At 38.3% G+C, this 24,364-nt stretch overlaps 1 protein-coding gene across 1 annotated transcript in view; it reads right to left on the bottom strand.

Moving 5' to 3' along the window:
* Positions 1-24,364, bottom strand: part of CUBN (cubilin) — a 142,104-nt gene that overhangs the window by 103,063 nt on the left and 14,677 nt on the right. Inside the window, exons 13-23 of the mRNA XM_053996254.1 lie at positions 22,922-23,040; positions 21,253-21,484; positions 19,766-19,947; positions 18,801-18,963; positions 18,413-18,603; positions 14,279-14,435; positions 13,415-13,593; positions 12,790-12,952; positions 12,323-12,539; positions 11,188-11,318; positions 2,820-3,006 (exon numbers count right to left, since the gene is read on the bottom strand). Of these exons, the coding sequence (XP_053852229.1) occupies positions 2,820-3,006; positions 11,188-11,318; positions 12,323-12,539; positions 12,790-12,952; positions 13,415-13,593; positions 14,279-14,435; positions 18,413-18,603; positions 18,801-18,963; positions 19,766-19,947; positions 21,253-21,484; positions 22,922-23,040 (1,921 nt within the window). The remainder of the gene's footprint in view (positions 1-2,819; positions 3,007-11,187; positions 11,319-12,322; positions 12,540-12,789; positions 12,953-13,414; positions 13,594-14,278; positions 14,436-18,412; positions 18,604-18,800; positions 18,964-19,765; positions 19,948-21,252; positions 21,485-22,921; positions 23,041-24,364) is intronic.

Below are 24,364 nucleotides of genomic sequence, written 5' to 3'. Positions count from 1 at the left end.
TGGTATGATCTCCCTATGATGCTTTTTAAGTGGACAGTGATACCTTCAATTGCATATTCACAGGTTTACAGCTGCTTTTGAGAAAAATTTCTACTTAGCCTTTGCAACTGTTTTCTTGTCATCCTCCTAGCTTAAACTGCTTGCTGCTGTCTCATGTTACTGGCAGTTGAAGAAATGTGCCAGAACCTCCCCTCACTTCCATCTTGGCTTCTGCAGCTGTGGTCAGATGAATAATTTTCTTAGTTGATTGAACGCAGTTTATCAGAGGACACCTCAGGACAAGAAATGAGAGTGGCACTTCACCTAAGACTTGTGTAGCTACCCCATTTAACAGTATCAGGTTTGAAGAGGCATGCTAAAAATCCAGTTATGGCAGTAGCAATGTGCTGAGTTGCACTTAGAACGTTCCGTCCATATCTTAGAATCTGTTTAACACTGCTGAACTCTTCACAGTGAAAATTGAGTTAGATTTATGCTATAAATAAATGTTTTCAGTTCCTAAGGAGAAAAAGCAAAAAAAGAATCACTTTTGAGTCATCCCAGATTAAAGTGTTAATTGTTAAAATAAAGTTAGATTGAACTTAATCTCAGATTGTTTTTCTAAAAATAAAAAAAAAAAACAAAATGCTTTACTTAGAAAAATATTGAGCAAGTTTTCAGGTTTCCATAACTTTCTCGGGTTGGTACATACAGCTGAAAAAACCCAGGTAATTCAGATGGAATTTAGAATCTCAATACTTCAACTTCAGCAAACTTATTTTTGTTTGGTTTTAAAAAGAAGATACTATTTACAAAGGAATAACCCATACGGACTATCTGGTATAATGTTCAGGATGAGCTTTATCATGGTGCCCGGTGAGGTAGTGGAAACTCTTAGCATGCTCAGACTGAAAAGACACACTGCATTCCTCAGATATGGTTCACCCAGAGAGCTGGCTCATGAGGACAGGAATGGGTGCACACCAACACTGCAAATTGCAAATCCATCTGCAGCCACGCAGCAGAAAGGATATGCACTTGGTGCTGCTGTACTGTGAGCAGGTAACCTTCCTGCAAATATTCCTTTCTTCTATTTGTCTCTGTCCTGTAAAATTTCCTAGAAATCACTTGGTTAGTATCCTAAGTTTAATGGTGATGCCAGTATAGAAAAATATAGTAGATTGTTTACATGCTCCTCTTGTTATCTTCTAGAGTAGCTGCTGTCTAAAGACTATAAACATAAAACAGAATATAGAATATAGAATATAGAATATAGAGTATAGAATAATTTGGGTTAGAAGGGGCATTTAAGGGTCACCTATGCCACCCAACTCTGAAAGGAACAGGGACATTTTCAAATAGATCAGGTTGCTCAGAGCCTCACCCAGCCTGACCTTGAACATTTCCAGGGATGGGGCATCAGTTACTTCTGTGGGCAACCTGTTCCACTGCCTTACTATCCTCATTGTAAAAAGCTTCTTCTGACTAATCCAAACTTTCTCAGCCTGTCTTCATATGAGAGTGCTCCAGCCCCTCTGATTGTCTTCATGGTCCTCCTTTGGACTTCCTCTGAGGTCCGTGTCCTTATGCTGGGGGCCCCAGAGCTGGATGCAGCATTCCAGGTGGGAATTCTCACCAAGACAGGGCAGAGGGGCAGAATCCCCTCCTTTGGCCTGTTGTCCATGCTGCTTTTGATGCAGCCTAGGATACAACTGGCTTTCTGGGCTGCAAGGACACATTTCCATATCCTCTGATTTTTCATCCACCAGCACCCTCACTACTCTCACCTCACCTCTCCCCTGGGCTGCTCTTGATCTGTTCACTCCCCAGCCTGTATTGATACAGAGAGCTGCTCCAAACCAGGAGCAGGACCTTGTACTTGGCCTTGTTGAACTTCATAAGGTTCATATGGGCCAACTGGTCAAGCTTATCTAGGTCCCTCTGGATGGCATTGTGTCCTTCAGGTGTCCCAGCTGCACCACTCAGCTTGATGTTACCTGCAAACTTGCTGAGGGTGCACTTGATCCCATTATCTATGTCTTTGATGAAGATATTAAATAACTCTGATCCCACAACAAACCCCTGAGGGATCACTTGTCAGAGAACTCATGGGCACATCAAGCCATTGACCACTACTCTCTGGATGTGACAATCCAATCAATTCCTCATCTTCCAAACCATCCACCCATCTAATCTATCTCTCTCCAGTTTAGTGAGAAGAATGTTGTGGGAGACTGTGTCAAAAGCTTTACAGAAGTCCACACAGATGACATCTGTAGTTTCTCATTCATCCACTGGTGTAGTCATTCCATCACAGAGGGCCACGGGGTTGGTCAAGAATGCCCTTGGTGAAGTTATGCTGGCTGTCTCCTGTCTTCTATGTGCCTTAGCAGAGCTTCCAGGAGGATCTGTTCCATGTTATTCCCAGGCACAGAGGTGAGGCAGACAGGTCAATAGTTCCCAGGTCCTCTTTTCTATCCTTTTTAAGAATGAATACGTTTCACCTGACTGCCACAACTTTACAAATACCATGGAGAATACGTCACAAAGCAGACAATAAAACTCCTTGTTTCTGCACTAAGGAAAACAACCCAAATACAGTGCATGAGAACACAGTCCACACACTCCACTTGCTCTCAGAACTGGAATTTATCAAGTGGGAAAGCTGACAACAGAGAAGGATGAGAGCAGGAAAAGGTAGCCTTTAAAGCTCTCTGGTAAGTCCTTTTCTCACACTGACAGCAAGGTGTATAGTTAAGAATAAAGATTCTGAACATGCTTAAGTGGGTTTGGACAACATACAAATCAGTACTAAGGACAAGAGAAATAATTAGCCTTGCCTGATTTCTACATAATCCTCTGTGCAGCGTTTGTTCCCTTCCAAGGTGAAATCAGTGAAGTTCAGCACAATGTGTCTGTTTATTCCCACTGTGATGGTGTAGATGCACTCAGTCCGGACAGGGTAGTTATTGGGGTAGTTTGGAGATGTTAGCATGCCCATGTCAGAAGTGTAGTTGTGCGAGCAAACTTTAAAAAGAAAAGAAACAAAGATGAATTAATGTCATATGTCTGCTAAATTAACAGGAAATTTCTATTTCCAACAGGCAGAGGAGCAAACATCCTGTGATCCTGTGCATTATAATTCTTCCTGGACAGATCTTACTGCTGAATGTCAACAGTATAAACTAAAACCAGAATCCAGCTGTTTCATGGGATTTCTTACATTTGAGTTGATTTGTTCAGTTTTTACCAGAACACTGTGTCTGTAATAAATAGGCAACATAGAAGCAGTTTCACCTGCCTAGATGGCTTTGTCCTAAAGCCCAAGTAAGCAGAAAATGGAAACTAAAAGGGATGTCTTGCTGAACACGATAGGCAGGATTCCTGAATTTCTGAAACGCAGTGGTGATGGAAACTAAATATAAGGAGAAGCTGCATTGTTCTCAAGCATTCCCCATGGTCAAACTTGTTAGAAAGGATTTTATATCTAAATATCTTTTTCCATTTTCTGGTCTATAAGGGATAATAAGTTAGAAAGTGGTATAATCCCTAGAATTTGAGGACACAAGAGTTTTACTTAAATGAACTACTTTTTTTTTTTGTGAGCAATGTATGAGCTGGGAAGAAGAAAATAGTGTGAACTAATACTGAGGTAGAATCTAAACAATAATTAAAAAGAAGCTGTTTACAAAGCACAGACATAAAGTCTAAGAAAAAAATATGTGCTATAAAATAGTATGAAACTTTGTTTGGAAAGAAGAACTGTTGTCTATTAGTTGATCACAGTCAATGAGTAACTTTGGGCTATGGCTACAAAATGGGCAAGAAGAAATGTGAACTGTGCCAGGTGTTTTCAGGCAAAACAGGAAATCCTGATGCCACTGCACAAGGCAATGGTGACATGTCACCTGGAAAAATGTGGATAACCATGGGCACTGATGTTCTGAAAATCAAATGAGAACAAGTAGGACAGAGATTGTGGAGATAGCAGGAAATTAGCAGATTGGTAGGCAAGAGAGACTAGAATAACTTGTTTGCCATAGCAAGTGCAGATAAACATCAAGAAGCACGAAGAAAGGAAAAAATAGAACACATTCTCAATGACAGGACTAATTCAGAAGTTAAAAAATGTCCATGAGTACAGATATATAGAAATTTTTATTAGGAATTAAGTTTCTAGAGCAATGATCCAACCAGTATAACAGATGCAGAAAGGAGAAAACATTTCACTGCTTCTTAAGATACAGTTTGATTAATTTAAGGAAGGGTCCACATTATGTAGCTTTAACCAAAAAAAAAAAAAAAAACAAAAAAAAAAAAAAAACAAACAAACAAAAAAACAAACAAACAAAAAAAAAAAAAAACCAAAAAAACCCACAAAAAAAACCAAAACAAAAAAACCCAAACAAACAAAAAACAAAACAAAACAAACAAAAAAAAGACCACCTAGGGAGAAAAAAAGGGAGAGTGACATATTGTGGACTGGATTTGATAACCCTGGGGATTCATTCTGGTCCTCCACTTCCCCATTTCAGGTCCTACAGGTTGCAAATATAAGAAATTAAATAGTTCTTACCAAATAGACAGGTTTAGACTAATTATAAATAGAACTGAGAGAGCAAGCAAAAGAATCATTTAAGCTGGTTGCCACAGATCTCTGAGATCTGCTTTCTAACACAGCACAGCTGCAGTGTAGCAATGTTTATGCTTAACTCTTTAATTGCATAGCAATTTAGGGGGAAGGGATGGAGCTACACTTCAGGCCCTTCATGTCTAAGGTAGGTCATTTCCATGTCTATTCTTTAGCCATTCTAACTACTAAAACACTTTTGTTTTTAATGGTGTATTTTTAATAGTGTTTTTTTTTGCATTCTGGGTCACCTGGAAGGCCTCTGTCGCAAACATTTTCTGTGGGATAAATACTCCCAAAGCTAGCTCCCAGACTCATGTTCCTAATTCATCATGGGGAGAACAGAGAAACAGGACACAGAAAAAGGTTAATAATTTTCTGCCACTGGCTTGTGCTTTGGTATTGACAAATAAAAAAGGTTTCATGCACTAGTTTACCTAAAATCATTATCTATGAAAGTCTTTATCTAGAATTTTAGTCATTTATGTGTTCCATCACCAATAAGCTTTAATGTATGCACATAACAAACAGCTTATTCCTGGTCACCATAAGAGCTTTGTGCTGCTTTGTAAATCCTTATAATGACCTGGCTGTGCTTCCAGCTCCCATGGTGTTTGGTGATATGTAGGGCTTATCATCAAACCCCAGATCCTCAAGTTATATGTTTTCTTGAGAATGCAGACTGAAGGATTAGAAATCTGGCTTAGAAATGTGACCCAAGTTTTCCTGACCACTACAGAAAAAAGCAGTAAAAAATTAAAAAGAAAATGTGTGTATATTTATTAGGTTACTTATTTTTAACTAATTATTTGCTCCTGCTTTTGGAGGGATAGATGTCTGGCTTGTGATCTGTAATCTGACTTGTAATCTTGATGATTAGAGCTCTTGCAATACTGCCATTACTTACTCTCTCAGAGTCTGAGACAAAGAATACTACCTTTCAACCTGTAGAATATTAAAACTGGTGTACTAGATAAGAACCCTTACAGTAAAATTAGCACTATAGAAGCCAATTTTTTTTTTTTATCAGCCCCTTTAATAATTTCCACAGAATTGTCCAGGTTACCTCCCTCACCAAAGTTTTTCTTCCTGGGAGGAACCCAGACAGAAACTTATATCCCAAGTGTGCTGTTTTAAACTGGATTCTCTGTACTGCTTTATATTTCCCTTAACAATCTTCTTTATGAGCTAAGGGATAATAAATACAAAAGATGGAACAGTGACTGCTTTATAAATGTTAGACTTCTGGCTACAGTGAAATAAATCCAAGTATAGATGGAGTATGCTGGCTGCTATGAGGATTTAGAAAAGCATAGATGAACCCATGTTTTTTGACAGCCAACTCTTTTTCTGGTAACTGGATTCTACTTTCAGCAGGAGAGCTGGCATTCCCCTTTAGTACTCACCTCACTAACAACATTTGGATTGGGTGTGCTTGGGCAATAACAGACCCTTTTGTGAACACCTAGCAAAGTTAGCAGGAAAAAAAAGTACTTTGACTCCTTTGTCAAAGTTCAGAATGCAGTCTAATAGTATATGTGATTATTATATGTCTGGAAAAAAACTTGAATGCAGTTAGTTGGAAGACAGTTATTACAGCTCATGAAAAACAGGAGGCAATTGTTGAGGACAATCACACATCTTGCTTTGCCCAGTGTATGAGGTTTTGAAAGCTATTCAATCTGCCTTCTGATTTTAGTACTGAATATGTTAGCTTTTCTGGAAAAAATGCCATAAATGGCAGTACCCTACTGTAATAGCCAATGGCAGAGAAAAATGCCAGCTTTTGTACTATTCATTCGTGCAATCATGCATAATGTAGAAAATTATATCCTTTTTTTTTTCCCCTAAAGAGATACCAATCAATTGCCACAATCCTAATTAATCAAAAATCAAACTATAGTGCAGTAAGTAACGTGGGATTTTTCTTTCAATCTCACTGTACCAAAGGAAAACTGGGATCCCTAAATATTCACTCTTTAGGTAGTACCATGCATATTTAGGAAAAAGAAAAAAGAAACTATCACAAGAAGTATATGCCTCTCTGCAGGCAATGTGAAAGCACATCTACACTTCAGGGCCTTCTGTTACTGCTGCTGGCAGATGCTAACAGGCTTGATTTTCAGCAAGGAGGCACGCAAAGGTCATTTGTAGCACACTAGACCCAAACTCCCTCAAAATACTGGGTATGATGGTTCAAATAGAATCTCTGTCTGCCTTCTGCCGATTTACACCTAAACACACACAATGTGGAGTTGTACTGACATATCTTGGTTTTTATAGGCAGAATAACACCCTGATCAAGCACTGCCAAGTTACAGCAGCCTAACAAGTTGTCAGGTGCAAGCCAGTTGGCACCTGACAAAAAGGCTTAACAGCCAGTTGAGCCTTTTTCCTGAGACTTGGGGTGAGCTGAGCAGATGCCCAAGACACATATAGGACATCAGCTTTATTTTCTGGCTTAGGTCAACCTCATTCAACCATCCTCTGCACACACCTATTTGTCAGACATTACTTTCCATTCTCGTCATTGCTCGTTCAGCTGAAGACCAAAGCCAGGCATCATACTCCTAACCTAACAATTACTGGGTTCAGTCAGGAAGATGGGAATGAAGATCTCAACTTGTACTCAGCTGTCAAGGAAGAAGACACACAAATCTATACTACACTTCCAGGAACACTTTTATGTTCATGGATTCACAGATGTTTCTCTCTCTCCTTATCCTTCTCAAACTCTGGCTTCTCCAAACATTGTAAGTAACATTGTAAGTAACATATAATCCACAATGAAGCGTTTTAAAACCAGATTACCTAACCTGATAAATAAAATTCACAATTCAGGATGATAATGAGGAAAATTATCTTTCACCAAAGCCAGAGAAAGACCAGGAATAAAAAATATATCAGGGAGGTAACCTGCTAAAAACCTTGTTACGCTTAACTTTTCCCAGCAGAAAGACTGAAATGAAGCATCTCTAAAGAAATAAAAAAAACTTTTAAAACCCCAAACAAACAGAAAACCAACCAACAAACCAACAAAACATACTGCCAAAACCCCAATTCAAAGTAAAACAGATGAATTCCTACTTATATGTGAAGGAGTTGAGGGGGAAAAAAATAATAGCACTGACTCCACTACTAATCCTATGGGAAAATTGTGGCCTGTGTCTAGCAAGACCCCGCACAAAAGTTCCAAGAAGGACTAAAGTCTTTCAAATATTTTTTTCCATATGTTTACATGGGTTATTTGGCAGAAGAAGGTTATTTGCCAAAATTGGCAGAAGAAACCCCTAAAATCTACCATAACACTTACATGGCTTTTGTGACATTCATCCATTTGGTAGTTGAGACCTGGACTATTTGTAACAAATCAAAATATTACCTTGCATTCTGTGTGACTTTCCCTTTTAAAGGATGGCAAAGAACTAAGAATCCAAGGTAGTGAAGTGGGTGATACACATTTTAAAATGACTACCATGAGAGCATGTCTGACTGAAGGACTTCCATCTGTATTGCTGCTACATGAGCTATTCACAGCTACTAGTGTGGCAGACTGCTAAAACAATTGTTTGCACATTATGGGCCATGGCCATGGCTGCATCTTGTGGCTTTTTTTTGGTTTTTTTTGTTTTTTTTTTTTTTTTTGACAGGAAATATAGCTTTGCCCTTTATTCTTTTCAGGCTACTTTTCAAGTATTTACTATATCAGCAATAAGCCACTCTAACAAAAACATTGTTTATCAAGATGCACAGAGAAGAAAATTTGTTCCATTGTACATTAAAAAAAAATCACCCCTACATATCCTTCTTTTTTTTAAGTCCAATTTATTTGGCAGAAGGAGGAGGGACAATCTTGTCCATGCTTTCAATAGCTCATTCTCTCTGAAATAACTCCAGGCAAAAGACTATTGAAATGTGTAATACGAACCAGATAATCTTAGACAAGTTCTGATATTGGTTATGCTCTAGCTGGCTAAAAAAGCACAACTGAAAAATATGAAGAATTCTTATTGCACAAGAAACATTATTAGAACCATATTTTCTTAGCAGAAAAAAAAAGTCTAAATTAGCAGCAGATGTAAAGAAAAAAAGTCATAGTTTTAGTATATCTCTCAGACATTATTATGTTTAGCAATTTGCTACCTTAGTGTAACTGGATATACATGAGATGAAGATCAGACCTAAACATCTCACAGTGGGAAAATGAAACTTTATATGATTGCAGGGAAGTGAGGAGTGGCTTCTCACAGCAAAATCCACATACACATATGTGCTTGCCTTCTCTCAGGCCACAGAAATTTCAAAACACTTTATTCTTAATAAAAATGAATTTTACCTCTCTGGTATTTATGAAAGTTTTATGGTAATGCTATACTTGTACTGGACAAAAAGAAACAAATCTTTGTAAAAAATCCAAATCATAGTTTCAGCCTCTCTGTAAGTTTATTACTCTGTTTCAGTAGCTATCTCCCACTTTGCCATATTTATACATGCTGTAGTGGTTAACATTAAAAAGTGTTTATTCTAGTGATCATTCCAAGAGTGAGAATAAATTGAGACTTAGTGCAGATTGGTTGAAGAGTAGCAAAAATATTTGCGTTCATTATGGGAAAAGAAAATCCTAGGTGTTATTAGAATTTGGATTAAGATATTACATAGCGCTCATTTCATATAAACATATTATATAGTTGTTAAAAGCATTGAAGAGACAGCAGATGTGCATTTTTAAGGCATTGCTTTAAAAGATTCCAGGGACAGAATTGATGCAGTTGGAACTTCACATTACACATATTGCAGTGCTTTGGATGAAAGATGAGAAAAGCCAATTGCACAGTGGTGGTAAAGGAGGGGAATACAGAAGACAGGAGGCAGAACTGTGAAACTGGACAGCTTTGAAATTACAGAAACAGATATGATTACAACAGAGACAGAAATACAGATTAATGTTGAGTAAGGAATGCTTTGATCTTGATGGAGTCTGAGAAAAGTTGCTGTAAGAATATTTAGGAAGGAATCAATCCACCCATGAAATAGTAATCTGAGGTGAGTTAAAAAGAAAAAATTCCAGATTAAAAAGCAACAATGATAGTTATAGAAGGTTTAGTTTGCAGTTGCAAACAAAGGCTAAAAAAAGACTTTATAAGGATGGTAATTTCAAAATTTCTTTCTAGCAAGAATTCAGATTTCAAACTACAGATTTTTCCTGGAAAGATTTTTAAAAGTAGAACTTGTTTTATTGCCTATTACTTTCTAAGAAATAGCAATGTCCTCCTTGCAATAGTTCTCATTAAATCTTACTTGTTTGTACTGGCTTTTTGGTTTCAATGCCAGATAACTCACATATAAATGAAGGCAGCTGAGAAAATGGTTTCTTTGAATTTGTAAGTTATCTTGTTGTGAATAAAACCACAGTAGCAAAATCTGTACTGGTCTCACCTATACACACGCTTGAGAGACAAAATAATAGCCAATTTTACCAAAATGTTACCAAGAAAGCAGTTAGGAATTGGAAAATTTGCTGCTTTTAAACAGGTTGAATAAATTCAGGAGTTAGGAAAAATAAACTATGAGCAAACAATGAACAGCCGTTGGTCGTTTATGGCTGCTTAGATGAGTACTGTGAATTTCTGGTATTCATCTAACAAATCCTTTGTACTCTGCACTCACACACGGGAACCACATATAAACTGGTCAGTGATGGATAACAAACATCCCAGCTACAAACACATTCTCATTTTTACTTTTTTTCTGTTGTGCCACTCTGCCTCTTCTGTGGTTTAGTTTTGCTAGGCAGACCCTGTCCCTTTACCTTCCATAGCACTAAGTGCCATGTCCAGTCATTTCTTGAACACATCCAGGGATGGTGACTCCACCACCTCCCTGGGCAGTCCATTCCAATATTTAACCACCCTTTCTGTGAAAAAAATTCTCCTAATATCCAAAAGAGAAGAGAACGGAGAGACTGAGCAGTCATTCTTCCTTTACCTCACTGAGGTAACTGTTGACCCTTTAGAAAATACTTAAAGAAGGGATTTAATGCATAACAGGAGCCTTGAACTTTGGTGGAGACAGAAATGTTGTACTCTGTTGTAATTAAAAAATCTCTTGTGCTTTCAGGTTATTTTGCTGCTTTATCAAATTTCATCCTATTGACCTTTCTCTACCCACCATCAATATTGAACCTTACAGAGACTAAATTAATTTTTTATGGCACCCAAGAGTCTCCCATTCAAGTGAGTTGTCCATGATGACTAAGTTTCCTAGATCACCCATACTCAATTCAGAATGGACAAAGAAAATTCAGAAAATACTTTTCCTAAATAATTCATGCAGTTCTGCCATGGCAGCTCTTACTGACTTTTTAAAGAAAGTAACAATGCTGCTTACAGAAATTGCTTTCCGCTTTCCTAGGGAGTAAAAAAAGCTTTTGAATAAAGCAGAATGAATAAGAAGGCATAGAAGAGGCACCAGGAAGTCTTCTGGCAACACAGAAAATAATGTTTCTGTTTCTTGTAGTGGTTATTTACAGTGACAGCTGAAAACATTTAATTTGCATAATGAACAGACTGACATATTACCTTTGGATGCATCCAGGGAGATATAATTAGCTGAGAAGCCTTCAGATGCAATGCTGTGATCTGTCATGAAGGACAATGTCATCATATTGCCACCACTAGTGAGAGAGGGTGGAATTGATCTTCCACAGTATCTGCAGCAAAAAGATACCTCAAATTGAATGGCAGTACTTTATAAAGCATCTGTATCACTGGAAGAGAATTCAGCTTTCCTGTGAAGTTTGAACAGTTACACAATGGTCTCCTTTGGATGATACAGATCCCAGGCATATACCCTGTATCATGGGACTAAATAGCACACTATATGTACAAAGGTACAAATCTGAAGTATGGCAAAATCCAAGAAGAAACTCTGACTTACATAAAATTGTCAAATTCCTATTGAATTTATACTGTGCTGTACCTACAAAATACTCTGTTCTTTTGTTGGAGTCAGAGTGGCTGGCCAAACACTAAGATTGCAAAATGTTCTTCATTATGAGAGTAATTTGCTCCTTATTTTCCAAATACTGCCATGTCAGCCAACTATTTTACAGTCTATAGCTGTAGCTGAATACTGTTCCCAAGCAATTCAAATGTTCTTGAATTATAGGGCAGCAAGAAAACCTTGTGTATACACCAGTTGGAGAAGTGAAATGAAAGAAAATATTCTTCCCTAAGATAAAATCATGTATCAGAAGAAAATGAAAACTAAATCACATAAAATGCAGGTTGTGGTCTAGTTTTTGCATATATTCAAATGTACTGCTTTTAAAGTAATTTTTCTTTCACTTCTGCAAGTCTTTAAAATCCTGTCTTTTCTGGGCAAAGATATAGAAATGCTTTTCAATTTATTTTCCATAAATCAAAATGTTAATGGAGCGGGACAAAGCTAGCTATTGAAACCTGTCCTTAAAAGAGCTAACCTTTAGACACAACTTAGTTTCTCCCAATATATTATTTATTAAATGTGCTTCTCCTTCCATGGTCAAGTAGCAAGCTGCCTTTGCTATCCTAGCAGAGAAATTGTTGCTATTGTTTCTGTGATGAAAAGAAAATAATCTACACACAAAACTTAAGGAAGCAAATTGAATGTCAAGACGTACAGAACAGTGCTCATTCCTCAGTCACAGGTCTGTAGGCTGATGGACATATTTACCTTCCCAAATTTTGCACAGTGCTGTTGTCATATATTTCAAGATAATCCTTTCTGCAACTATAATCAAATGCCAAGTTAAATGAAGTGAATGTCAGGCGGATAAAGTAGCCGGGTTGAATGTTGATAATCCAGGTACAGTTAATCCCATGTGGATACACATCTGGATAACCAGGACTTGTAATGGTTCCTGATGGTCCAGTGAGAGTCTCTCCACATACTGCAGAGATTTAAAACATCAGGTTAAATGTTTATTTATGTTTATAAAAAAACAGTTAGACACTTATAAAATTGGTTACTTCTCTTTCTGAAATTTCATAGTCTTTCTTTCTTGATGCATACTACATGGTCATTGATTCAGAATTTATCTCCCATCACACCATCCTAAAACTTGATTGACAGTTTTCATTTTGTGGGAAAATTTGGAAAGTCCCAACAGTCTACACAGACAACAGCAAAACAACCCTTACCTGTATCTAATGGCCAGTACTGAGCTCTGAAGCCGAGGCTGGTAAGTGAGGAAGCTCTGAATTTGATATAGAGATTGTTCCATGTGGATTGCACTCTAGAGGGTACAGCCGTACCACAGTATTTCTCCAAAACAGGAGAGTCTCCATTGTTGCCATCTCTGACCTGAAGAACAGTGTATTCAAAATATCCTATCGAATTTTTTTATTACATTCAATATTAAGCACAAAGTAATTAATAAGAACTATATAAAAGAGATCCTTAAGAAGTCAACCCTACCCTTTCTTCATGTGGTTTCTACTACAGGCACATAAAATATAAACTTATGCCTTTCAGAGAAGCAGAGAAAAGATCTTACACCCTCAGCAGTAAATGGCACAGAAACCTTCCAAACCAGGCCTATCTGTTTAAAGAAACCTGGTACTTGTCTTTGATTATCAAAACAGTCATAACATCTTTGAAGAACCAAGAAAAGCTTTGGGATCCCATTATGAACCTGGAAGAGCTTTTGTGAGTGCTGGAAGAAGGGCTTGCATGTCAAGAATTTCCACTTTGGTGGAGATGAGTATTAGAAGGAACTTGCAGATACATATCTACTATTCATGGTGCATGTGTATTGCTCTTTACCTCAATGTAGTCTGACTCACAAGTGGTTGTATTTCGAATGTCAAAGTCGGTGAAGTTAAGAATCACTACTTTGGTAGCTGGCTGGGAGATGATCCACTCACAGGTCTTTGGGTGAGGAGACATCCTGGGGTAGTAAGGTGAATGGATTGTGCCTGCTCCAGACAAGGAGCCTCCACAGGCTGCCAAGAGACACCAAGGATCAGTACTTGTGATGGATGATTTCAGGGAATGTATCATAATGATGATGTGTGATCAAGTAACACCATGAAATTAGAAGAAAACCAACCCTAAACTATCTTATTAAAGCAGCTACTACAGATCACACAAGTGAACATATTTAAAAGAAAAAAAATACTATAGGTATAGCATAAACGTGCTTGTACAGAAGACCAAATTGTGCCCATGAAATTAATGGATTTGACTCATTTGTTTCACAGACACAGATAGGCTTGTTGGTGATTAAGAACTTAAAGATAGGCAAAATGAAAGTAATATCACAGAATCATTAATAACATATCACAGAATATTCTGTGTTGGAAGGGACCCACAAGGATTTTCCAGTCCAACTCTTAAATGAATAGCCCATATGAGTATCAAACCCACAACCTTGCTGTTTTAGCACCATGCTCTAACCATCTGAGGTAATCTCAGGACCAGAAGCAACAAACAGCATGTTTCCAAGCATGCTAGAAGTGCCTACAGCAAACCTACTGCAAATAGCTTTTTAAATAAATAAATATTCTCTGTTCTGTTCTTTCTTTTGAAGTTTGTGTTTAACCTATTATATGAATAATATATCATGGAAATGACTGAAAGTGTCCAAATTACAGTAAGTTCACTGTGCAAATGACCAGTTCCACTTACCAACTTGATAAATGGCCCTGAAGCTAGTTCTCTGCACAGAAGCATCAGACTTGAATTTGATCCAGAGACTATTGCTGGTAGAAGTGATTGCAGACATGAGTGTATTATGACAGATTTTTCTAATAAGAGGAGACATCTCACTGTCACCATCTCGAACCTAGTCATCAAAAAGAGGAAAGGAAAGTGTTAGATCATAAAAGCACTGGGATGTGATATCCAGGTAAAACTATAATCTCCCAAGAGCTGCTACATAACAAAAGAGTAGCTGTTTTACATATTTATGAGTGTGCCACTGTAACTGGCACAAGCACAGGACTTACAAGAGCTCAAAGGAGCAATCAGATGATCAGCACAGAAGACACTAACACATGCTGCTGTCACAGGACATTAGGATTCTCTTCTCTATGAACCAAGGTTTTAGGACTATTTGGGCCTATGTTTCCAAAAGTGACACCTTTAGTATGAAAGAGACAGGTAGGGTGCTCACCAATGACAGCTGTCAAATTTTTGCCAGGACTAAAATCTGCTGGGGAGAGAAAATGATATTTTTGATTGTCTTGCTCTGATCATGAAGTTTCCAGTAATTTTTGTATGGCACTTCTCCAGAACAAGCATCTGTCACATCACACTCATACATGGATGCAGGCAGACAGCTCACTAACAGGAGATGCAACTCTGAGTCCCTAAAGCAGTGAAGAGGCACACTGACATATTTTCACTCTTTTAGCTGAACAGTTCAATGCAGTATAATGGCAATGAGGCTACATCAGGGAATCCGGCTTTTATCTTCTGCCCTGCCTTTCTACTGACCTCAATCAATTTGCTAATCGAAGGAGAAATGCATCTTATATATTTTCCCTAAAGTTGATTATATATCCTGATTATCAAGGGCAGTAGATGGGAAAGACTTATTTGTACCTCAAGATTCAGACCCTGAATCCATAGTCCATGAGTAAGAATAGCTACATCCAGGGATCCAGGCAGAGCCCTGGTATATCTCTGAGGTGCCCATCTCATTTCAAGTGGGCAACAACAACCTGGGGTCCAAAAGATGGGTCCTCTGCTCTCTGCCCAAGCAAAAAAATGCAATTTTTGTCCCAAAGATTCTCCCAAAAACAAAATGCCATTTTTCTGCTGTAAAAGTGGTGGTAATTCATGTAGATGGAATTGCTTTTAAATGCATCTACATGCTGTCAAAGCCAAAAAAATAATTACAGTGAATTCACTGGCAAACCAGGGACATCCAGCTTTCGGGTCACCTCTCATCACCAATTATTTCTTCCTCAGCTGTATTCATCCATAGCTGGGAGAGAAGGTAAGGAACCCTCACGAGTGCCCTGGTGAACAGGCAGCGGCTGGCCTGCTTGCCCAGCTTTGCAGTCTCAAACTGGTGGGATGGCTTTCTGAGTAACAGATATTTCCAATTTGTCTGGAATTTGAATTTAAGGTGTCAGAATTTTTCTAGATTTACAGCAGAGCAGCTGACATCAGAATTTGTGCCAATATATTTAGTAAATCTTTGGAAAGCAGTGAAAACTTCCAGAGTGGGAATTCACAGGAGTTCACAAGTTTTTCTTGAGCTGATTCTCCTTACATTTTTTGTTTATATAGTCCAGTGAGTAGTGATAAAAATAACAGGTTCTCTAAGCCATGTATGTGCATAATGTCTCCTGTTGCCAGTTAGAAGGACAGCATGTAAAAGGGGCTGCCTTGGCTAGCAACTTACCTCTGCATCATCATGTCAGCCTTTCTCAAATAAGTTTTATTGTCTCTATTTTCTTATTGCAGATGCCTTCCTTAGTAAGAAACTAAACATCCCTCCCTGAGCAAGTGCTGTGAGCTGTGTCTGGTCCCTGTGGAAAGTCTACAGATTTCCTGATATAGCCAGGGAATGGAATGATCTGCACCTTTCCAAAGTGACAAAAGAGTTGTTGGAGAGTGACTTTTAAAGTAACTTAAACACCCAAAAGTTATCTCCCTAGATGAACCAGCGGGAGAGTATTTTACAAAAGCACACATGAAAAAATCAGACCTTAATAACAGAGCACAGTACTTTGGTTTTACTGACTGTCCCAGCCAGAAAATGTTGGTCTGATTTCTCTACTCTGGGCTGAGCCACAGAGAGAGAGGGCAGGAAGAAGAGGAGAGCAGAAGCACATGGAAACTGAAGGGCTTGTGACTGATCAGCAAACAGTGAGGTAAATGCCTTGCTGAACTAATACAAACCGATGGTGTTCAGCAGAAATGGTTTTGTTTTTGTGGCTGCTGTGAATTTAGCTGCTGTTTTGCCAGCAATTAGGCAAGAGGAGTAGCAGGCCAAACAAACAAAAGCTGTCTGTTTTCATTAAACACACTTCCCCTCTCATTTCAGAGACTAATTACACTTCATTCCAACCTAGGTCTTTGAATTACAGGAGGAGAGAAGGGAACGATGACAACACAATAACATCTTTTAAAAATAGACCAACAGCATAGAGCTCACAGGGACCTGTTCCTCACTGGTCAAGAAGAGATTAAATACAAAACCAAACCTGTGCTGCCACTCAGCTGCATGGCTGGCAGTGCTGGACCCTGCTCTGGGGCTGCAGGGATGACTCCTGCTTGCTTCAACTGTGGCAGCGCCTTCACAAATCAACCACTGACTGTGCCCAGCTTGTTTTCCTTCTGTTTAGCTCTGCACCACACAGGCACAGTTATATACAGGCAGCAGTACCGAGCAGCCATCCCACGTGGGATGAGGTGTTTGTGACTGTACAGAGAAATACAGGCAGGGTATGGCAGCAGAGGCCTTGAGACATGGTGAATCGGGCACGACGCAGAGAACAGGGATGCTGTGATAGGAGAAGGGGCACCGGCCATCAACACCACGAGCTTGTCAGGCTCTGAGGGCACCACCACGACTCACTGGGGCCAGCCTTGCCTCCTCCAGGGCCCTGCACCTGCCACTGTTCAGGAGCCATGTCAGCCCTGCAGGGCTGTCAGTCCCTGCCCCAGCAAACCTGACGCCTGGTCAGTCTCCGTCTCCCGACAGCGCTGCCCTGCCTGGCCACGGGCTCTGCTGAGCCAGGTTCCCCTGGGTGGCTCACATCCTGGCCTGCCTCTGTCCATGCCCAGCCCAGCAGGTGCCCATGGCCCAGGGCTGCCCTGCTCCCTGGCCAGGGTGCTGGGACAGGCGCTGCCCCTGGCCTGCACAGTGCTGCACCACACCTCACCTGCAGCCAGCTCCAGGGGTGCAGACCGGCAGCTGGATAAAACTGGGCTTAGGGATAACAAAGAAAATGAACACATGATATCTCATGTACTTAAAAGGCACCCTACAGCTGTAAATTTGTATGTAACACAACATTACAAACCAATGAAGAGAAAGCTAGGAGTAAAAGAAAAAGTCACCTCTAGTGGATTGCACTAAGTACTGACATTAGTAATGCATTATTATTACATTTTCCATATAGAAACATTCCAACTGTACCATTTTGTTTTCTTTGCTAGTTAGATTTAGACTAAGAACAATTCTTGACTTTGACTTGTAAGATTTCAGTTATGGCAACAATAAACTCCCAGCTTTACATATGTATATAGAATCATAGAATCATTAAGGTTGGAAAGGACTTCTAAATCTTAGAATCCAACTGCAAACTGAGCTTGGCCAAGCCCACCACTAAATCATGTCCCTAAGTGCTACTTCTACATTTCTTATAAATACCTCCACGAATGGTAATTCAACCACTTCCCTGGGAATGTGTGTATAAATATTTATATGGTGTTTCCTTTTAGTGTCAGATCAAAATCTTCCATATAACACATTGACTCCAGAAAATGCTGCATAGCAGCTATGGCATTAATTTTTTTTTCTTGCAGTTGACATTCATTTACCAAATGTTCAAACTCCCCCTTAATCATGTACAGACTATTAAGAATTGGTGTTAAGCTAGACAGATTTTCTCATTCTCTTATCTTTGCTTCATCCAAATCACCATCCTGCTCTTTTAGCCCCTGTGACTTTTGGACCCTAGTAAATTCATATACTTAGTTGTTTGATTAACACCTATTTCTGCAGTGGCCCTTGGGACAGAAGTACATGCTCTTGTACGCACATGCAGTCAAACTTTCATCTCAACTGATTAAGGGAATCACCTCTATATAATTTGCTGAACAACCATTATGACTCTCCAGCTCCATATGGGTGAAGTTGAGGAATATTTTTTCATCCTCTGGCTGTCGGATAATGTAAACACATTGTTGGTTGTTGATATAAGGGTTAGGCCAGAAAGGAGATGTGATAACCCCTTCACTCTCTGTGAAGTTTCCTCCACAACTTGGATCTGCTATATTAAGAAAAAAAAAAAAGAAAGAGATATTAATAAGAACAGTAACTCCTTTTGAAGCCGCCTCTGTACAATGTCTGCAAATAAAAAAGAATTACTATATTATTAAAGAACAAGTGTTAATTACATTCATCCATGTGTTATCTCTATCTCGAGAATATCACAGACCAACCTTTAATCCTGAGTATTTTACTTACCAGGAGATGTTGTATACACAATATGGAAGCCTTTATCAGTAACTGAGTCATCAGAGTGAAAGTGAATAAATGCATATGGACCAGTGGTTTGGAGTGGGGGTGGAGATCCAGTGCTACAGTATTTACCAAGGACAGGGTCTTGTGGAAGAAGACCATCTCGAATCTAGACACAATGATAGATCAACATTTAGGATTATCATATGTGTGCCAGTTGTGAACAGTACCAACACTCCTTAAGCTATCTCTGAGGCCCCAGAGGTATTATGGATGGTGGGTGGAGGGAAAGTTCATAGGAAGTGTCCTCCAAACACAGAGGAACCAAGAAACAGATCCACCAGCATAGCTGTGATGCTGCTGCCAGGAGTTATCAAGGGTTTTGTGAAAGGGAAAGAAAGTATCAGGAGATCTACTGTTGAACTGTTTTCTTGAAATCATGCTCTGCATTGCACACAACATGCTATTCCAAACTGGCTTCTCATTTCCATGAAAAGGTATTGGCAAATTCTGTAAGCATTAGGTCACACTCGACAAAAAGCCCTAAGCTCATACGTCAAGTTGTGGATGGCTGTGTGAGCTACGATATGAATCTATCAGTCTTAGATATCTGTTCCTGAATAGTTTCCCATAGGATCATGAATTCTCTGTGGGTTGACATTTGACAAGGAGTTTGGAGACTGAACTTTGTATGAAAGTGAAAGCTTCCCATCAAGTATTTGGCCTGAATCCCATCCTTTTTGTCACAGGACTTCTACCGACTTCAGTGAAGCTGGTTCTCATCCCCTTTCTGTCCTATTGTCTCTGATTGTGTATGGATGGCTGGAATATGTAAATAAAAAGGAGCATTTCAACCTAGGATTAAATTTTCAAGTAGTCCCCTCCCTGCTGTACATAAAAAAGTTTTGAAATATTGTGTTTTATAATAACATATCCACAAAATGTTGTCATAATTCACAATTACACTTTACCTCTAAATAGTCATAATTGCAGTTGTCATGGTGTTCCAGGCTCAGTGTGCCAAAAGCAAATGTGATGAGGAGGCCAGGACTGGTTGAGATGGTCCAGAAACAATTTCTGTTTACAGGATAGTTACCAGGATATCCTGGAGAGCTTATCGAGCCATAAGTACCTGTCAGCTCACCACCACATTCTAATAGAAAGAGACATGGAACAACAGAGTATTTATCACCACATGTCAGGTCAGAAGATGAATTGTCCTGTAGTGTCAAAACTAGCTACCGCTTTGGGGTCAGAATAAATTAAAAAACAGAGACCAAGCAAAACAGACCAGCAAGTTTCTTCTTTCTTTAAATTTTGCAGTTAATTCTGCAATTTTAAAAGGAGAACTTCAAATATTCTTACCCAGTTATGATGAACATACCTTAAGAAGAATAATCAGAAGCACTATGTTTGCATTGGATTTACAAAATTAATCTGAATTTCTGCACTTTGTAAATAGTCTCCATTTTTAATTCTATCAAAAGACTAGTTCCATTAAAAAAAAAAAAAAGAAAAAGGAAAATTTAATTACAAGTAAGGCTGTTTTATATACCTGTAATAAAATAACATCACTGCACCACTTGGGAATGGGAGGGGTACATCATGTGTCATACCTCAAGAATAGCTAGTTTAATCTCTCATCTGTACTGCTCTCTTTGGTTTTTTTTTAATTTTGTTAGTGCTATTTTTTCCTCCAAAATATCTGTTTTCACTTTTCAGTACTTGTATTTGTCAATTAGTAATTATCGATCTCATAATGACAATTGAAAGAAAAACCCCACCAAAAATCATATTCAAAGCATTTCAATAAATATTTCTAGAAATAAGGAAATGGCATTTTTTTTTACTGTATGGTTCATTCAAGACACAACCCAATGCTCTATTTTGTTTCTAGATATACACAGACCACTGAAGTGACCTTAATGTTATGTGAGATGATTTGAAGTTTATCTCTGGAAATGCATTGCCACACAATCTAGAACAATCACCCAATTAGCATTACCAAGAATTCAGGCAGAAATGCACAATAAATCATACCAAAAACCTCACATATACTTTACAATCCAGTTCCCTATAATCTAGCACGTCAGGAACATTTAGGCTGTTGTAAATTGTCAGTGGCAAAACAGACCATTAACTTGCTTGCTTGGAGTACCAGATACTTCTGTGATAAAAGAGAACTGACTAAATGAATGGCATCCCCATAAACACATGCTCTTTGGGGGATTCCTCACAGGAGGTGTAAGGCAGCCCTAAAAAAAAGAGCAGAAAGCTATTCATGCAGAGGCCTAGAGCTAGAGTTTGAAAGTATCTTCTAGTGATATATATGTCTACATTTCAGCCTCACTCCCTTGAAAAATACTGTCCTTCTGTTCCTAATGTTTCCTAATCAAAGGAAATAAGTAATTCATTTTACTCCAAAGCCTTGAAGATGCTTTGCATTTCATCTACTTACCAGGATCCTGAGATTCCCAATGAACAGTAAAACCTCCAGTAATGGTGTGGTTTGAGTATAACCAAAAATACAGAGAGTTATGGGAACTGAGAAGCTCTGTAGGACCTGGGAAGCCACAGTATTTTCCTAGCATGTGCATTGATGCTGAAGGTCCATCATGGATTTGAAGGAATTCAGAGTTACACTGATTACTTGTCTCCAGTTGGAAAAATGGGAAAGTAACACGTAGAATCTAATAGAAGCAAGAAAACAAGAAATCTCTTTTCTCCATCTGCTGAGACACTATGTAGAAACTTTATAGAGCAGATATATGTATTCATGCAACTGCGAAAGTCTATGAGCTTTTATGTCTTTTCTTGAAATGTTCCAGGACAGAAAAGAATATTAAAGAATTTTAAGGGTCAAAAGGAAAGAGAGAAGGTAGACAGATAGATAATTTAGTCAGTGAAGCTTTCTGAAGAGAGCATTATTTCTATAAACTAATAATTGAGACCATTTGCCCACATGTGCAAAAGATATATATGTGTAAATTTCAAGCCGTGTGTAAAGCTTGAAACACAGCATAAAATACCTTATTCTGGGTTTCCCTAGGCAGTTTTTTTCATCAGATAAGTAGCATTTTTCACCCTTGCTATGGTTGAAAGTATGGTAATGGGAGTTAAAAGATTCAATGCTCTTGTTTCCCCCATATAAAATCAGTGTCTCTAAAGCCTATTCTGGATACTAAGTGACATGCACAGCTTTAACTTTGTTCAGATTCTTCACTGATGTGCTGTAATATACTCTGCTGAAGACAGTAGTAGGTCCCAGGCTTAAGGCTGAGGACATGTCACATACATATATATATATATATGTAATGCTGTATAAACCACTGTTAAGCATTGGTTTATAAAATGACTTAATTCATTCCACAAAATGTCAAAAATACATCAAATATTTAGATCCCAAGTAAGAAATTTAATGCTAAATTATGGAGTAGCATATTTTGTAGTTGTTGTTTATAATACAAGTGGAATTGTTAGTTTCAGATCAGAATCAGAATATACATTTGTGTGCAACAGTTAAAAATTAATCCTTAAAAAAAAATCAGACGCTGTTATTACACAAAGCCATTGACAATACAAATTAAGCATTCGACATTTCTGCAGTCAGAGATCAGAAACATGAAATTGTTTTGGGGTCACAGAATCACAGAATAGTCTGAGCTGGAAGGGACCCAGAAGGATCATCGAGTCAAAGTCATAAGTGAAGAGTTGGCCACGTAGGGATCAAAGCCACAGCCTTGGTGTTGTCAGCATCAGGCTCTGACCAACTCACTTAGCTCAGGAACCACCTGTGGAGCCCATCAGAGCAGAGCTTTTCTCATGCATTTATTCATAGATCACATTCTAAAGCAATGTAGAGCATTGTAGCTGGAGTAGGTTAATAAACTATAACCCTCAGCTGCTTAGAAAAAGATTGGAAAATCTAACCCACGCAAATCCTTAGGCTAAGGAGCCTGAAGGTTTGTAAGGATCTAAAATTTATTCTTTTGAAAAACTATTTATTCTGAGGGCATTAGGTCACAGCATGGGAACACATGTAGCATGAAGACAGTCATGTCTGCTCTGATAAGCTGAGGGATCCTACTACCCTACTGAGGGTTTCTTTAACCTGAACTCTATTTTACCTTGTTGGGAGTAGTTTGAATAACCCAAGCACAGCTGACCTCACTGCTGTACCACTGGCTGTTTGGGTTGTTAGGGTAACTGAAAGTCCCCCTCAAGCCTGAGAGGTATCCTCCACAAACTGCAAAAAGAGAGAGAAAATTAAACAAATTTTGTGCTATTACTCTACAGACTAAACCAAAACCTAACTTCTTTTTTGCATATCTTTTTCTTCTTAAACATTTAAAACAATGTTGAAAAATACCTCTATAAAAGGATGTTTAGGACTTCCTCTCAAGTGGAGAAAAGCACAAATTCCCCCAAAGAAAAATAGCTCTTGGAAAAAGAACAGAGTATAAGTTGGAACATGTGGATACTGCCAAAAGATATTGATTCTGTCTCATGATAGTGTCCATAAACTGCTTTGCTTCCAAAAGGATACCTCCAGATTGAATCTCTAAATTTTCCACTTCAATGAAATAACATTTTGCATTTTGAAGTTAAGATGATGTAAAATTGTCTTTCTCAGAAGTGGTACATCATAGACGTTGTCCTCAGGAAGTTTTATGGTTCTGTTTATCCTTTTTGGTCAAATTTCTGGGCCTGATAATCCCTCTCATCATATACCATGGTCTCTTCTCTCACCGAATCATTCAATGCATGGGAACTAAGAACTGAGAACCCCAAACAGCTACAGAAAAATATGCCTGTATAGCAGCAAAATACAATGCACATATAGCTACAGTGTGCACCGAGCACCTTCAGTTTAACATTGAACTGATTCTAAAGAAATAGCCAATTCTCACCAAACTGTTTTGTTTCAAGAAGTGGTAAAAAGAATATAATTTTATTTGAAATGTCTGTCTAAAACATCTCACCTTTTTTCAACCCAATTCAAAATGATCATGTCAGAATATACATCATTTTTTCCTTGATTAAAAACTAAAAGAACAGGTGGTACAGTATGATTCCTTACTGCATAAGTAATTGGGTTTCTATCCCTTCATTATGAATGGCTAAAAAGAATTTTTTCCCCTGTGGACTTAATAATAAAATATTAATAATTAATCATAATAAAACATTACTAGTTAGATACTTCAGGAAAATAAAAAAAAAAGCCTAAAATAGTTCTAAAATAGAGTGGATTTCACAGGGGATCAGTTTTACATACTGTATTACATTAAAATGTAATTTGCTTTCTTCTTAGCAATCAACAGTAAAAATGAGCCACTGTTGTCACAGGGACACTGGACTCCCTGGAATGCTATCCTGACCTTGTTTAATTAAAATTAATGACAAAAAAAGTTCTTAAACAAACAGAAGAAACTATATTAGGAGGAAAAGGGAAAACCTTGCAATCAGTATGAAACTGAGAGTCCCTCATTTTCATGCCTAACATTTCTTTCATTACATTTCTGTTTGAAAACCTTTTCTGGCTTTTCCTCTTGACTAAGAACATCAGGACC

This window comes from Vidua macroura, chromosome 1 (assembly GCF_024509145.1).
Source record: "Vidua macroura isolate BioBank_ID:100142 chromosome 1, ASM2450914v1, whole genome shotgun sequence".
In the NCBI taxonomy this organism is placed as follows: Eukaryota; Metazoa; Chordata; class Aves; order Passeriformes; family Viduidae; genus Vidua; species Vidua macroura.
The sequence above is the reverse complement of the archived record's forward strand: the minus strand, read 5'-3'. Positions and strand labels throughout refer to the sequence as shown.